General features: G+C 38.5%; 1 protein-coding gene across 8 annotated transcripts in view; it reads right to left on the minus strand.

The window, feature by feature from the left end:
* The window catches only part of CEP350 (centrosomal protein 350), a 183,063-nt gene that overhangs the window by 6,373 nt on the left and 161,501 nt on the right, over window positions 1-15,189 (minus strand). For all 8 annotated transcript variants that reach the window (XM_069065450.1, XM_069065449.1, XM_069065444.1 and 5 more), the window contains 6 exons: window positions 9,830-9,966; window positions 8,114-8,196; window positions 4,833-6,886; window positions 3,381-3,791; window positions 3,141-3,287; window positions 936-1,058 (listed from right to left, as the gene is read on the minus strand). In XM_069065450.1, the coding sequence (XP_068921551.1) occupies window positions 936-1,058; window positions 3,141-3,287; window positions 3,381-3,791; window positions 4,833-6,886; window positions 8,114-8,196; window positions 9,830-9,966 (2,955 nt within the window). The remainder of the gene's footprint in view (window positions 1-935; window positions 1,059-3,140; window positions 3,288-3,380; window positions 3,792-4,832; window positions 6,887-8,113; window positions 8,197-9,829; window positions 9,967-15,189) is intronic.

The following is a 15,189-nucleotide window of genomic DNA, read 5'->3' on the forward strand; positions in this document are numbered from 1 at the left end:
GAGGATGGGGCCATAATGATGTGTATGTGAAAAGTCCAGCTTAGGTCCATCGTGAAGTCTTCGTAATCCATTAGCTAAAAGTGCTTCAGGTCCAAAAGCTCCTTGAGTTCTTTCTATCTTCATGTCTTGCACCAACTATTAAGCACAACTATTGTTGATGTTTAACCAATATTTGTTCAATGAAGTGAATGAAGGAATGAAGCTGAAGAGAGATTACTTTTAAATTTAAGGACACCATCACAACTAATTCAGACCATGTGTACAGATGATGATGCACTCAACAAAGGATGGGAACAACTCCATTCTCTGGTTTGCAATCCTAGGATGGACACTCCTTTACTGCTAATGAAATTAGGTCTGGCCTATAGTGGACAGAGAGAGCCTTCTGGCCTCAAGTGCTGCTTGTGTCTCACAAATGGGTCAATCTACTTATCCCTAAGTTTCATAAAGAAACTCTCTAAAAATAGATTAAGTTATGGAGCAAATGCTAATTTGTACTGTTAGAGGAAGTTTTCTCAATGGGAGTTCCTTACACCACTGGAATAATTAGCCTCGTTGAAAAAAAGTTATACATACATGATTAGTGTAAATGAAAGCAGTCTCAAAAATAAGAAGCTAGAAATACAATAAATAGAAGATTTAAAGATTTTTAGTTAAAACCAACCAATCACTTAGGACCAACTGTATTAGCCCAGGTCAAACGTTTATAAATTTGGACAGGGGCGGCTAGGTGGCTTAGTGAGTAAGAGCAATGGCCCTGGAGTCAGGAGACCAGGGATCGGTTCTGGCCTCAGATACTTAACACCCACACAAAATAACTGGCCGTGTAACCTTGAGCAAGTTACTTAACCCTAATTGCTTTTAAAAAAAATTAAAAAAATTAAATTTGGACAAAGTTTATCAAAATCAAACATTGCTTAGCTTTAGTCACTGACCAGGATGTGATCAACTCGGTCTCTCTTCTTCCGTCCAAATTTCATCATTTTCTGCCAATCTGTTTTGTGATTTGGTTCCTTTTTAAGGCTGAATAGCTTGAGTACTTCAGTAGCTATAAATTTCTGTGGAAAGAAGGAAAAAGGAAGAATGGGTGAAGGAGAAACATTATAGCAATGATATGACTGAAATTTAAGTGTACAATTACTAGCTAAATACTATGTTCTGTCTAATATGAGATCAGAAAAGCCTTTTACTTATGATTTCATTTATCAGTTCTGAGTAAAATATTCCAATTAGTCATACTTCATTAAGTTAATTTATATTTTTACATGATATTTTAATGTATGTAATACTGATAATTGCCATATTTCTGACAAAATAATAATGAACAGTACTGATTTTAACAGTCATTTGTAATAATGCGAACTATTTAAATTGTCCCTTCTGTGATTATGGAATCTGAAGCTGACACAACCTCCCAGCTAAACAATTCTTGAAAGTAAGCAAAAGATGAATCTTGTAATCTGCCATTATGTCGCAAAAAGTCTGGGGAGAGGGATAATGGTGTAAGAGACAAATGCAAGGGACTTGGACCAAAAAAATAAAAAAGCATAACTGCAGCTACTAACAACCACAAGTGAACTGTCACTTTCCTAAGAAAAATGTATCTCTAGATTAATGAAAAAGTCATTTCAGCACTAAAATTAGTGATGAAGTTCTGGGGAGAGAAGGAAGGAAGAAGGAAGGGAAGGAAAAGGAATAGGTGAAATATATTTGGGGCTTCTATGGCAAAGTTTCAAAAAGCTTTATACTTTTATTAACTCAAAAAAATGGTGCTAGCAGGGCTTTTATTCTTGCCCCTCCTTGTCTGTTATTATTTTTCACTGTAGACTAGATCCTTCAATCAGGTATATAACTGATTTTCAACTATTAGAGTAGCTTTCACATGTTGAGAGGATTTAAAATGAGGACGTATTATTTTTAAAATTTTATGGTCTTCCAGATCTCTAATAATCCTCTATAAATTTGTTGAAATGGCAAAACTTCTCAAATAGGGCAGCAAGGTAAAATGGATAGAAAGTCATCCTCAGAGACCTGCTCGACATAAAATGGCATATGATCCTGGACAAGTCACTTAACTGTGCTCCCAAATAACTCTAAGCTGCCTAACAATTTCCAGTCTTCAATGGAAGAGGAAGGAACTGGGAGTTCCTTTCTCATTTTGAGTTCCAAAGGAAAGCAAGATAATAATAACAGTACTTTAATATCTAAAAAATGCTTTTACACATGTTATCTCGTTTAACAAAAAAAAAAAAGCCTATAGGTTGGTTTATTGAAGCCCTTTTTACTGCTGAAACCTTTATCTTTACAGAGGACTCTAAGGTGGTACCACTTACAATTAAAGCATTACAGGGTTTGTTGTTTGTGGTTTGTTTTTTTTTTAACGTTTAACCCTTTTATGTGAAGATAACACCAACAATTTAGTTCTCCCCAAATTAGAAATCCCATGGGACAACTATGGCTAAGATTTGGGTCTAACAAACTGATATGGCTGCAAAGATTAGTTCATTGAGAATTTTTCAAAGATAGGTAACAGATATGTTTGGTGTCCCAAATTTACATTTTATGGATTCTTAACTTGGGATCTATAAATTTTTTTTGTCTAATATTTTGATATCTTTATTTCAATATAACTGACTTCTTTTGTAATCCTATGTACTTTATTTTATGCAATTAAAAACATTATTCTGATAAAGGTTTCACTAGACTACCAAAGGTGTCCATGACATAAAAACACATTAAGAATCCCTACTGTAAAGAGGTTGCATTTCCCCTTAGAAGGGTATAAATAGTAGATGAAAAGAAATGGACCTGTGATTTTATTGATTACAGGGAACTAATTTATGAAGAAACTCCATCTGTTCAAAGCAGGTTGGCACTTATAGCCTTAGAGATTATGGGAAAGGCTACAGAGTATTCTAAAATCACTATAAATAAAGCTCAAAAATTTTATGTTATAGTAATTGTTAAACTTTCTTTAAATTCCCCAACTTTTCTTAATTGCATGGAATGTGAATGTAGGTACCATGATAGTTAAAAATAACGTTTTGTTTTTTTTCTGAAAGGGTTCAAAGTTGCTTTTCAATTACCTCCCTTCACTGCTTACTAAGTTAAAAGGGGATATTTTACAATTTTTTTCCTACCTTGATTTCATCAAGGTCACTTGGATTTTTTACTCTTCGGAAGTAACTGGAGTTCATCCTACATGGTTTCATCCAGATAGGCTGATTCAGATTGGGATCTTCGGCAAATATTTCTCCAAAAATTTCTTTTGTTAAATCAAAGACCGCCTTGACAAAGGGGGAAAAAAACAGCAAAATTAAGAATCCAAAATTTGGTTACTATGAGATCTTCCCAAATTAGAAGTATCCTAAAAAACACACCTGTTTGTAGACCCTTTTACTGGTGCTTTCCATATCCTGACCCCTACAAGCACTGCCTAGTAGTTCTGTGGGAATGCTGATGCTTTGAAGATCATGGCCCATCTCTTTCCATTTCCAAAGTTCCTCAGCTGCAGCATGGACTAGTGCTTCTACCTCTTCTGCAGTGTGTGGAACAGCCAATAATGTCTCACATGGCTTTGGAGGTAGAACTTTTTTTGACTCTGCCATTGGTGGCACAATTGGTTCTTCTACCTTATTTTGTTGGACCTGGTGGGAGGAACTCAAGCCAAAGTCTTCGTCAAACCAGTCCTGGTCATCTCCTAACGCACTCAGGAACTCCCGGCTGATTTCAAGCTCTGCAAGCCTCTTAGCAAGTTCTTCCTGCCCACTGGCACCAAACACAGGGCTCTCCTACAGAAGATAAAATACCATTTAGCAATCTCAAGACCTTTGGTAGAAATATTTAAGAAAAAAAAGCAACAGTTTACTTGTACATTCAACTATTTCTCTGCATTATTCTCTCTATATTTATTTCCAAACAAGAAAAATAGAATAGTGGCTATTAATAATAACTAGCTCCTTTAAACAATCCATCTAAAAACAATTCTGCTCATATGTCCTATGACTAGGATCTGTTTTTAAAAAAATTACTGATTAGGGTTTTTTGCATCATAAATTTTCCATGTTGTTGTAAATTTGGAAATAGGATGTGGATTTTCTCACCTCTGGTGTGAATCTGGTTCAGGTTACTAAAAAAGCATTACTTTTGTTCAATTGTCCAAGAACAACCTAAATAATTGATGGTCCTGATGTATGTCATAGTAGACATATATCCAATTAACCAGACTCATCATGATAATAAAAGCTGACATTTATATAGCGCTTTAAGGTTTACAAAGCGCTTTACATACATTTTCTGATTTGTTCATCATAACTGGCAGTCTCTGTACAGAAACCATGACTGAGTAGCTAGTTAGGCAAATAACTCTCAGGCGTCTCCTCAACGATAAAGTTCAGAACCACTAGTAAGGCAATATAGAATAAGTCTGCAGTGATCTATTTGGACACCTAATCTGGGAACAGTATGCAAGGTAGTCAACTTAGCAGTTTTTAATGAACACTATAATCCTTACAAATCTGTCATGTGTTTGTGACATCTCTAAAATAACTCCTTGTGATGTAACAGAGGACAGTTACTTCAGAGAGAAGAAAAGCTACAAAGTGCTCAAAAACAATGATTGTTTATACTTGTAAATATGATGACTTCAATGGAGTAACAAATTCAGAAAACAGGAATCTCCTCTGACTTTTTAAAAAAGATTCATTAGTTACCTAACAGGGAATGTACTGAAGGGAGAAAAACTATTAGGATTTGTATGAACACAATTTACACTGGTTAGATTTCATTCTATGGTTAACTTACAATATTTTTCTTATGTGAGGAATACTTACTGGTCTGGGGCACATATCTGGAGAGGAAACTTCTCTTTCGTCATCCACTTCAGTCTTTAAAAACAGAATTGGCAGATTACTAGGTGACGGCTCCTCGTGATAATTAGATGGGACTCTGGAAAACACTTTTTCTTGGTGATCATCATGGAGCTCCTGGTTGCTAAGTTGGATTTTCTCATTTTTAACTTTCTTAATTTGTTGCAACTGATCAACTGTATCCTTCACAAAGGTTTTTAGCAAGCTATCTGTCAGTAAACTGACAGTCTCCAATTTCTTTGATTTTTCTGCCACACTAAGTGATGACCTCAACTGAGCTTCTAATTGGTTTTTTTCTTTAGTTAAAAGGTCCAGGAGTGGGGTTGGAGGCTTTTCCAAAACTTGTGGAGGTAAAGTCTCTTTCTTTTCAGGTAATTCTTTTGTCCAATAGTCTTGCTGCCTTTTCAATTCTTCAGAAAGGACAATATCTAAAGTATCTTCCAATACAAAGGCAATAACTTTTTCTATGGCACCAGAAACAAAAAGGGAAATATCACCCTCATCTTTTATGGAACAAACTATAGAATCTCCTAACGACTGCTTTTGAGCAATTGATTCAGTAGCCACAGAAACCTCCTGTGTGTGTTCTACTTTAGATAGGGCTTCAGCCTTACTGCTTCTCTCCACTGAGGTGTCCACCATGTGAATGCTAACTGGAGATTTCTCCTGGAAAGATTCAATTGAATCTCTTTCCCTATTAGACTCAGGTGTCTCTTTGTCTTTCTGTTCTTGTTTTTGATACTGATTATATTGTTCATTAGAGAAAGCATCTTCATTTTCATCTACAAAGTTACCAAAATTTTCTGGAATGTGAGAGATTTTCTGGGGGGGAGCAAAAATACCATGTTTCTCTTTACACTGAAAGTATGTGATTCCATCATAAGTTCCATTGTTATTTCCTTCAGGCTTGTCCAGCTCTACTCCAGCCCAAAATCCTTTAGCAAACTCTGTCAAGCCTTTGAAGCGAAGAGTGCCAGGCTGAACATTGCTGATTAGGACTCTGTCACCAAGATGGAAATCAAGCAGTTTGTTGGCTTCAGCAGTAGAAGCAGAGGCCCACGATGGTGCCTCAGTGACACCAGGTTCATTCTCCACATCACTCCGTTCCTTACTTTTCATAAGTTCTGTTGGGGATTTGAGTTCTAACAGTCTCCCAGAATGAACACTTCCAGAAATGGACAGACTTTTCTCACTAAGGCATTCACTGATTTCTTCATCACTACCAAAGCTGGTGGCTTTACTTCTCGAGATCTTTGTCAGTGGCAATTTCTCCCTCTGTGACTGAGAGTCTCTTCTGGAAGATAACACAGGTGACAATTCAAAGTCAGCAGGTGTTCCTTCAACTGAAGGTTCTTTCTTGGGAGAAGATACCTCAAAGTCATCTGAGTAGGTCGTATCTCTAAGAGCAGAAAGTTGTTCTGAAAAAGATAAGTCCTGCTCCTCTGCAATCTTTTGTCTGTAGGAGACTTGTTCTGATTTTGCACTCAGATCCTTCTCCATATCATCTCTGTTCTTTTGTGCCTCTTTTATTATTTCCTCTTTTTTCTGAAGTTTCTCTATGGCTTCTGGGCTGTGCAAATCTTTGGGGACACTTCTAGAGTCTAAAGGAAGACTTGTCTTGGAGAGAATCTCAGCTGAATCTCCCTGTTCCAGGTCTAGTTTCAACAAGACACAAGATTTTCCAGGGAGTTTAGAGTAAGTGTCTTCAATCTCACTCTCTTCTGATTTTGCATATTCTATCACCTCTTCTGGTATCTCAGATTTATGACTGTACTCTTCTTCCAACCTAATATCCAATACACTGGAGATTCTGTCAGTGTTCAGATCTTTGAAAGGAGATAATAAAGGCACATTTTCCAGATAATCCCCAGATTCTGCTCTGGCTCTCCTCGATATTTTAAGATTTAGAGATGGGTTTGGAGGCTGTTCTACATGAATATCCAAGTCAGCAGGTCTCTTGGCAGGTGCAGACAAAGATCTCTCAGACAAAGATTTTTCAGAACTTGAGGGTGAAGCATCTGAAAGACATAAAAAAGAAAGCATAACATCAAAGTCACCAAAACACAATCTTTCCGTTATATGTTAGCTACATACAAATAATATTTGTAGCCAAGGCAATTAAAGTGAAGAAGAAAAATGAAAGCTTTGGAAAGAATAGCTAATAAAAACTCTTCTACCAGATGAGGTTTTTTGTTTTTGTCTTTTAATAAAGGATACCCAACAAGAATTAAAACAAATTTGGAAGAATCTTTTATGTACCATCTTAAAAACTTTAAAAAAAAAAGAAAGAAAAATGGGCATACATTGGCAGAAACCATTTTCTGTTTACAATTAGTCAGAGACTGGTCAAAAGCAAAACTGGACAATGGATATACCATAAATTATTCTTCTTTTCAGGTCTTGTAACTATATAGGATGGTAGAAGTTAGGGACAGAGGAAAAGAAAGAATTTAATGTGAACATGTACAGTTATCTGGCAGTTAGGTGGCACAGTGGATAGAGCACTGGGTTTAGAGTCAGGAAAACTTGAATTCAAATACGGCCTCAGACACTAGCTGTGTGACGTGGGGCAAGTCACTTCACCTCTGTTTGTCTCAATTTCCTCATCTGTAAAATGGGGATGATAATAATAGCATCTACCTCCCAGAGTTGTTGTAAGGATCAAATGAGATAATTTTGAAGTACTTAGCATAATACCTGGCACGTGGTATAGGCACTATATAAATGTCAGTAATTATAATTATTTGAAATACTCTAAAATGAGGATGTTTCTTTGGTATTTTAAAGCTCTCTAAAAAGATGAAACCCAAATATGATTTTTCAACTTCTGTTTTGTTTTGGAGAGGGAGGCCTTACAACATAAAAATTCTCATTTTACAAATACCAGAATCCAAAAAGGAGGAAAAATTTATGACGTAAGCTGGCTATTTTTTCACTAAATAAAGAAATGTGGCTCTATGGGCTTGACAGCTCTACATTAAATGTACACTTTTTCTCTATTTTGCTATTGTAACCTTTTTCATAATGCAGTTTTTCTCATCAAATGGGGCAAATGAAAATAGCTTTGCATAAATGCTATAAATTAATGCACTTCACAAATAAAAAAGAATTTTACAGAGCAGACTGTAAAATAGCTGTCCACTGTTGCTTACGGTATTCATTATAGAATAAAATTGAGCAGGTGTAGACTTTGTGTGTTCTGCACAAATCCTTAAACACGATCCATTATGTTTCACATTACATACCGAGATGTTCAGCAATAGACTCTAGGGATCCTCTGGACCGTTCTGACTCAGTAAGTGTTTTCCAGTTCTTTGCTGCGTCAGGCCTGAGGTAGAAAAGTTAATAAATGAAGAGAAATACAGAGCTCTGTGATGGCAGCATATCTAGTCAAACAGAAAAGGGGCAAGTCCCCATGAAGGGTGGCAATTCTCATTCAACTTCTAAAGAACTCTATGAGCAACTCACCTAGAGGCCCAACTCCAACTCGGCACCTCAGTATGTTCTGATCTTTATTATAAATATGCAGGATGGATTTAAATTCTTTCCACACTCAATTTTATGGTTGTGATAGTAATGGCATTTAAAGATTCCCCTGTATTGGCTAGGTTTTCAAACTGATTGTGTTAAAACCCAGAGCTTGTTAATCCCACCTGTGGGATGGACTTGTTGATGTGAAAAGAAGTCCTGAACTGGGAGGAGCTAGTGATGTAGATTTGGAGAGACAAGAGAGAGGCAGAAGAACTTTTTGGAAGCAGCACCTCGTGGAGGCAGAGAGAGACTTAGAGGATTGCTGGGAGCCACTTTGAATTGCCCTAGACTTTTGAGACCTGCCCCCTGAGCTGCCAAGGACTGAGGAGACATGGCTGTTTTGCTGGTACTTTGTCTGTCTGTTTTGATGTTCTTTTGCCAGATTTGTCCACTGGTGAAAGACAGTCCTGTTGTTGAAGAAGTCCTGAAACCTGGCTTTTGGTTAAGAAGCCCTGAGACTGTCCTGCAGACAGAGAGTGAATACTGTCCACTGGTGAAGGACAGTGCTGTTGTTGCAGGGGTCTGGAAACCTTTCTGTTGGTTCAGAAGCCCTGAAGAAGGATTTTCTTGTTGTATGTTTACAGAAATCCTGGGAGAGGGTTTTGCTAATGTTTTCAGGGGTTCTAGGACTGTTCTAAAGACAGAGGATGAATTAATGAAGGGACTGGCAATGTATCTTGTGGCCTTGCTAAGCCTTGTCTCCCCAGGAACTAAGATTGCTGAGAACTTGCCTCGTGTCAAGATGAAGAAAAGACCTCCATTTGGGTATTAAGTGCTGTGCTTAAACTTGTTGTAACTCTGGGGTAGATTCAATTGTGATCCAGGGGTGGGGAACTTTTGACCTTTTTGTGCTCAGGGATTGAACAAATGAAGGTACTTTACTTATGTTTGGAAACTAATCTCCATTTGAGAAGAGGGGCTTTGTGGTGGACTAAATGAAGGTACAGCGTAGGGGTGGAGTAGTATTTAGAACAGGGACTTTGTAATTGATTGAATGATTGGAAGGTCCTGGGGTGGGGTACTACTTGGAGATTATTTAATCACCCTTAGTAAATGCTGTATTTGGAATGATGTCATGTTTTGATCTTCTCTGTTCTTGGTTTGTCACTGAATAAAATGGAGAGCACCTATGCTGGTATTCTGAACCTTGGGAAGTTGCCTTTCCTTGGCATTATATTACAATGGTATACTTAAATACAGTGAATATTATAAAGTTTTTGGGGTGGGGGCTGCCATGCAGACAAAAACAACTTTAGCAAAATAAGAAAGGTATTTTTGTTTTTGGTAAAAGCTGTAAAATAAGCTAACATTGCAGTTGTGACTGCTAATACTTCCATTTTCCCATGTGTTTCAAACCCTTCACCCCAAACTTAGCATATTCCATTATCAGACTGGACAGTGCAAAAAATAAATGATAAAAAAAGCCCAACCTGTGAAGTGATGGAGGCTTGATCTTGGGTCTCTCAGTAGCTGAGGAAGGAGTTTTAATTTGAGGTTTAGCTGTTGGTGATGTCTCCAGGTCTCGACTTAACTCTGCTTCTGTTTTCTTGATAAATTCATCATAAGACTATGTTTTGAGAAATTAAAGCTGTAGTTAGTATTCAGAATTAAAACTTTTCAGAAGTCTAGTAATCAAGAACTTTAATCACTTCCAGTTTAAATCTGCATAGCAATAAATTAATATTCTGGCATTATGTACATTTTTGGAAAAGGGTTGTTTATCCATTTTATCTTTATGGGGTGATCTAATGCTGCTTTTAATATTTAATTTCATAAATCTACTCTGCTAAATTGGTTGACTTTTGGAAAAAAGCTACCAATGAATTTAATGCCCCATGTCTTAATTTTATCTCTGTGAGAATAACAAACATTATTTGTAGGGGCAAATATTATCATCTACCCAGTACCAGAATGGACACGGTTATGGTATAGGTGAAAAATATGGTACACTGGCAGGTTTTTACAAAGAGTTATGTAATCCCTGGTCTATACTTTATCTAATCTTCTACACTGTAGTCATCTAGTTGATTTAACAAGATGAAATCAATCTCTTCCCCACAGGTACCATCTGATGTTTTAAAAAATATCACAGGGTAGTCCTGAGGTACTTATAGTTCCTTTGGGATTGGTTCAGGCCCTTGCTTTAAACCCCCTATCTAGGATGGATTCTGTGTCCTAAACCTGTCACAAGTTTTGTAATACAATCTCGTCTGTTTGTCATTTAAAACCCTTCAGAATCTAGATGTGGCCTATCTTTCCAGGATTCATATTAATCAATCATTCACTCAACAAGCATTTATCAAATGTGTATTATCTATCTGCTGGGCACTATTCTTGCACATTACTCTTCTTCACAAGCTACACTCCAACCAAACTAGTCAAGCTGCTGTTTCTGGTTGCACTTCATTTTCAATTCAGCACATGCCAGGATGCTTTCCATCCTCACTTCTGCCTCTTAGAATGCCTTGTTTTCTTTAAGGCTCAGTTCAAATGTCAATTCTTACGTGAGGCCCAACCTGATTCTTTAGTTGTTAGGGCAACTCTGCTCCCAGAAATTATTTTGACTATTTTGTTGTTTTCCTTCAATAGAATGTAAATTCCTTGAAGGCAGGAAATATTTGTTTTTGGCTTTGCATTCCCAGGATCTAACACAATATCTGGTACATAATAGGTTCTTAGCACATGCTTGTTGAATGAAAGTATCTGAAGGCTGTCAAATAGACTCCATCAAAGGCCATTTTGGTCAAACTAGTATTCTATCACTAAGAGCATCAAAGAAACTTGTGTTGGAGGATCTGTCCAATATGTCTTGGGTATATTTGAAAATACTTCCTCCCACCCCATCATTTACTATGCATTTATTATTTATGAATGTGCCTCTTGGTGAACGCTTTCAACTTTACACTGCCCTCTTCTTTCAAGTCCCTCACTGATCTTGCCCTGCCCAGTCTCAAACTATTCCCAACATCCAACTTTCACTCTTACTCACATGCTGCTGAATGAAGCTGGAGAAAAATCACTAAACCATGCTGTCTGCATCTACAAATTTAAATTCTATAATCTCAATTGGGTCTTCAATGCAGCAAGGCAATCCTTCTATTAACTGATTCACTCTCACTCACAGAGTGGCTTTTCATCCCTCCTCCAACTTCCCACTGCTCCCCCTCCCCTTCTCAGCTAAGAAGCTTGTATCTTACTTCACTTTAAAAAGAGTTCCCTGTTTTCTCTGCCTCCTCATTGTAATGGGAATGCAAATTTGGAAGATCTTCCCTGCCCCTAGGCTAAAGTGCACCTGAAGCCTGGGATGGGAGGCTTGTTTTTCAGTAGATGCTTTTTGATTGGCCAGTGGGTCAATAAGGTTGTTACATTCTCTGAGCCAGGAGAAGGCTATATAAGCCCTGATGTGAGGCTTTGTTTTGGGGGCTCACTTTGAGAAGTGTTCTGTGATTTGATCTGGATTCTGGGAAGCCGTTGTCCAGAGCCCCCCCCCCCCCTTTGAAAAACCCAGATGTTGAAACCCAGATGTTGATTGGGTATGGATGTAATGGTTGGACAGTTTGAAATCTGTCCACTTGATCTGTTTCTGTCTTGATAAATCTGTCTGTATATTGTGAAGTTCAGGGTGCTGACCTTTTTCCCCTGAAGGAGCTTAATGATATATGTCTGACTGATTAAAGTAAGCCTGTTAACCCATTTTGAGTTGCTTTCTTTTATCAAAGCAGATCCAAGAACCTGTATGGGCAGCCACCCTGAGGACGCTTGGGGTGCTTGCTGCTACACTCATCCACACCACTCAAATGTCTTTTACCAGTATCTCCTCCTTCACCCCTCTGAAGAGTTGGCCTTTCTCTTTGCCAAGGCAAACCCTTCTCCATGCAGAAGTGATCCCTTTCCATCTGTTTTTTTTTTCCAGCAGATTGCTTCCTCTATCATCCCTATACTCTTACTAATTTCATCTCTGTCTATTGGATGCTTCCCTACTGACTACCCACGTGTCCATGTCTCTCCCATTCTCATATCAATCATCTCTACTAACTTTTGTCTTTTATCTCTCCTCCCCTTTTCAGCTAAACTCCCTGAGAATGTTGTCTACAACAGATGACTCTATTTCTTTTCCTTTCACTTTTTTATCAACTCTTTGTGGTCTGGCTTCTGAACTAATCATTCAACCAAAATGCTTATCTCCAAAGTTACCCATGATCTGGTAATGGTCAAATCTAATGTTTTTGTCAATATTCATCCTTCCTGACTTTTCTTTAGCCTTTGACATCGATGATTACCCTCTTCTAGTTAATCTCTTCTTAAGTTTTTGTGTCTCCTGGTCCTCTAACCTGATTGCTCATTGTACTTTATCTTTGCTATATCCCCATCCAGGGTATGCCCCTAACCTTGGGTGCCACACAGGACTCTTTCCTGGGCGGCCCTCTTCTTTTTTCTTCTCCTTCTAAACTGTTCCACTTGGTGATCTGATCAGCTCCTATGGTTTCAATTATCTCTGAGTTGACGATTCACAAACCTCCTTATTCTAATCTAACCTCTGAGTCTTCAGTTTCTCATCTCTAGCTTGAATAGAGATCTGTACACACCTTAAATTCAACATGTTCAAAACGGAATTATCTTTTACCTCAAACCTTCCCCTCTTCCTAACTTCCCTATTATTTGGGTTTTTTTTTTAGCTTTTATTTAGTATCCTCCCCCCATTACATGTAAAAACAATTTTTAGCATTCATCTTTAAAACTTTTGAGTTCCAAATTCTCTAACTTCTTCCTTCCCTACCTCCTTCCCCCATTAAGGAGGCAGGCAATGGGACGGCTAGTGGCGCAGTGAATAGAACACCAGCCCTGGAATCAGGAGGACCTGAGTTCAAATCTGGGCTCAGACACTTAACATTTACTAGCTGTGTGACCTTGGGCAAGTCACTTAGCCCCAATTGCCCTGCTTTCCCCCTCCAAAAAAAGAAAAAAAAAGGCAGGCAATAACAGAGGTTATACATGTGTAGTCATGTAAACATATTCATAATAGTCATGTTGTGAAATTCCCTATTAGTTGTTGAGGGTACTTAGTCCTCCCTGTTACCTAGGCTTGAAACCTCAGTGTCATCCTTAACTCTGTTCTCTCATATTATAATAGTAATGGCATTTAAAGATTCCCCTGTATTGGCTTGGTTTTTGGTTTGATTGTATTAAAACCCAGAGCTTGTTAATCCCATTTGTGGGATGGACTTGTTGATGTGAAAACAGAGTGCTGAACTGGGAGGAGCTGGTGATGTAGATTTGGAGAGACACAAGAGAGAGGAAGAAGAACTTTTTGGAAGCAGCACCCTCCTGGAGGCAGAGAGAGACTGAGAGGATTGCTGAGGGCCACTTTGAATTGCCCAGGACTTTTGAGACCTGCCACCCAGAGCTTCCAAGGACTGAGGAGACATGGCTGTTATGCTGATACTTTGTCTGTTTTGATGTTGTTTTGCCAGATTTGTCCATTGGTGAAGGACAGTGCTGTTGTTGCAGAAGCCTTAGAACTTTGCTGTTGGTTCCGAAGCCCTGAAGAAGGATTTTCTTGTTGTATGTTTACAGAAATCCTGGAAAAGGGTTTTGCTAATGTTTTCAGGGGTCCTAGGACTGTTCTGCAGAGAATGAATTGATGAAGAGACAGACTGGCAATGTATCTTGTGGCCTTGCTAAGCTTTGTCTTCCCAGGAACAAAGATTGCTGAGAACTTGCCTCCTGTCAAGATGAAGAAAAGACCTCCATTTGGGTATTAAGTGCTGTGCTTAAACTTGTTGTAACTCTGGGGTAGATTCAATTGTGATCCAGGGGTGGGGAACTTTTGACCTTTTTGTGTTCTATGCTTGAACAAATGAATGTACTTTACTTATGATTGGAAACTAATCTCCATTTGAGAAGAGGGGCTTTGTGGTGGACTTGGAGATTGGAAGGTCCTGGGGTGGGGTAGTCCTTGGAGATTATTTAATCACATTTAGTAAATGCTGTATTTTGAATTATGCTATATATTGATTCTCATTGTTCTTAATTTGTCACTGAATAAAATGGAGAGCACCTATGCTGGTATTCTGAGCCTTGGAAAGTTGCCTTTGCTTTGCATTCCATTATACTCTCTATGACCTCCAAGATCCAATGTGAAATCCTCTGGTGTTCAGAACCCTTCATAACCTTCCACAGTTTTTAGAACTCCTCAAAAATGTGCTCTGTGATCCAATGACATGGGTCTTCCTGGCTGTTCTTTGCACTCCATCTCTTAACTCTGAGTATTTTTACTTGGTTGTCCCCCACGCCTATAATTCTCTCCCTTTCAATTTCCCTAGTATTCTTCAAGTCTAAGCTAGAGGTCTACAAGAAACCTTCTCCAGTTCTCCTTACCCTCAGGGCTTCCTTCCATGGCTCAGCTCTGATTTGCCCTGCATATATCATCATGGTGTTTCCCTTACCCTCAGGGCTTCCTTCCGTGGCTCACCTCTGATTTACCCTGCATATATCTTCATGGTGTTTCCCTTACCCTCAGGGCTTCCTTCCGTGGCTCAGCTCTGATTTGCCCTGCATATATCTTCATGGTGTTACCCTTACCCTCAGGGCTTCCTTCCGTGGCTCACCTCTGATTTACCCTGCATATATCTTCATGGTGTTTCCCTTACCCTCAGGGCTTCCTTCCGTGGCTCCGCTCTGATTTACCCTGCGTATATCTTCATGCTGTTTCCCTTACCCTCAGGGCTTCCTTCCGTGGCTCCGCTCTGATTTACCCTGCACATATCTTCATGGTGTTTCCCTTACCCTC

This window comes from Petaurus breviceps, unplaced genomic scaffold, assembly GCF_028583685.1.
Source record: "Petaurus breviceps papuanus isolate PSGF00001 unplaced genomic scaffold, PetGlider_PUasm1.0 90692, whole genome shotgun sequence".
Classification (NCBI taxonomy): Eukaryota; Metazoa; Chordata; class Mammalia; order Diprotodontia; family Petauridae; genus Petaurus; species Petaurus breviceps.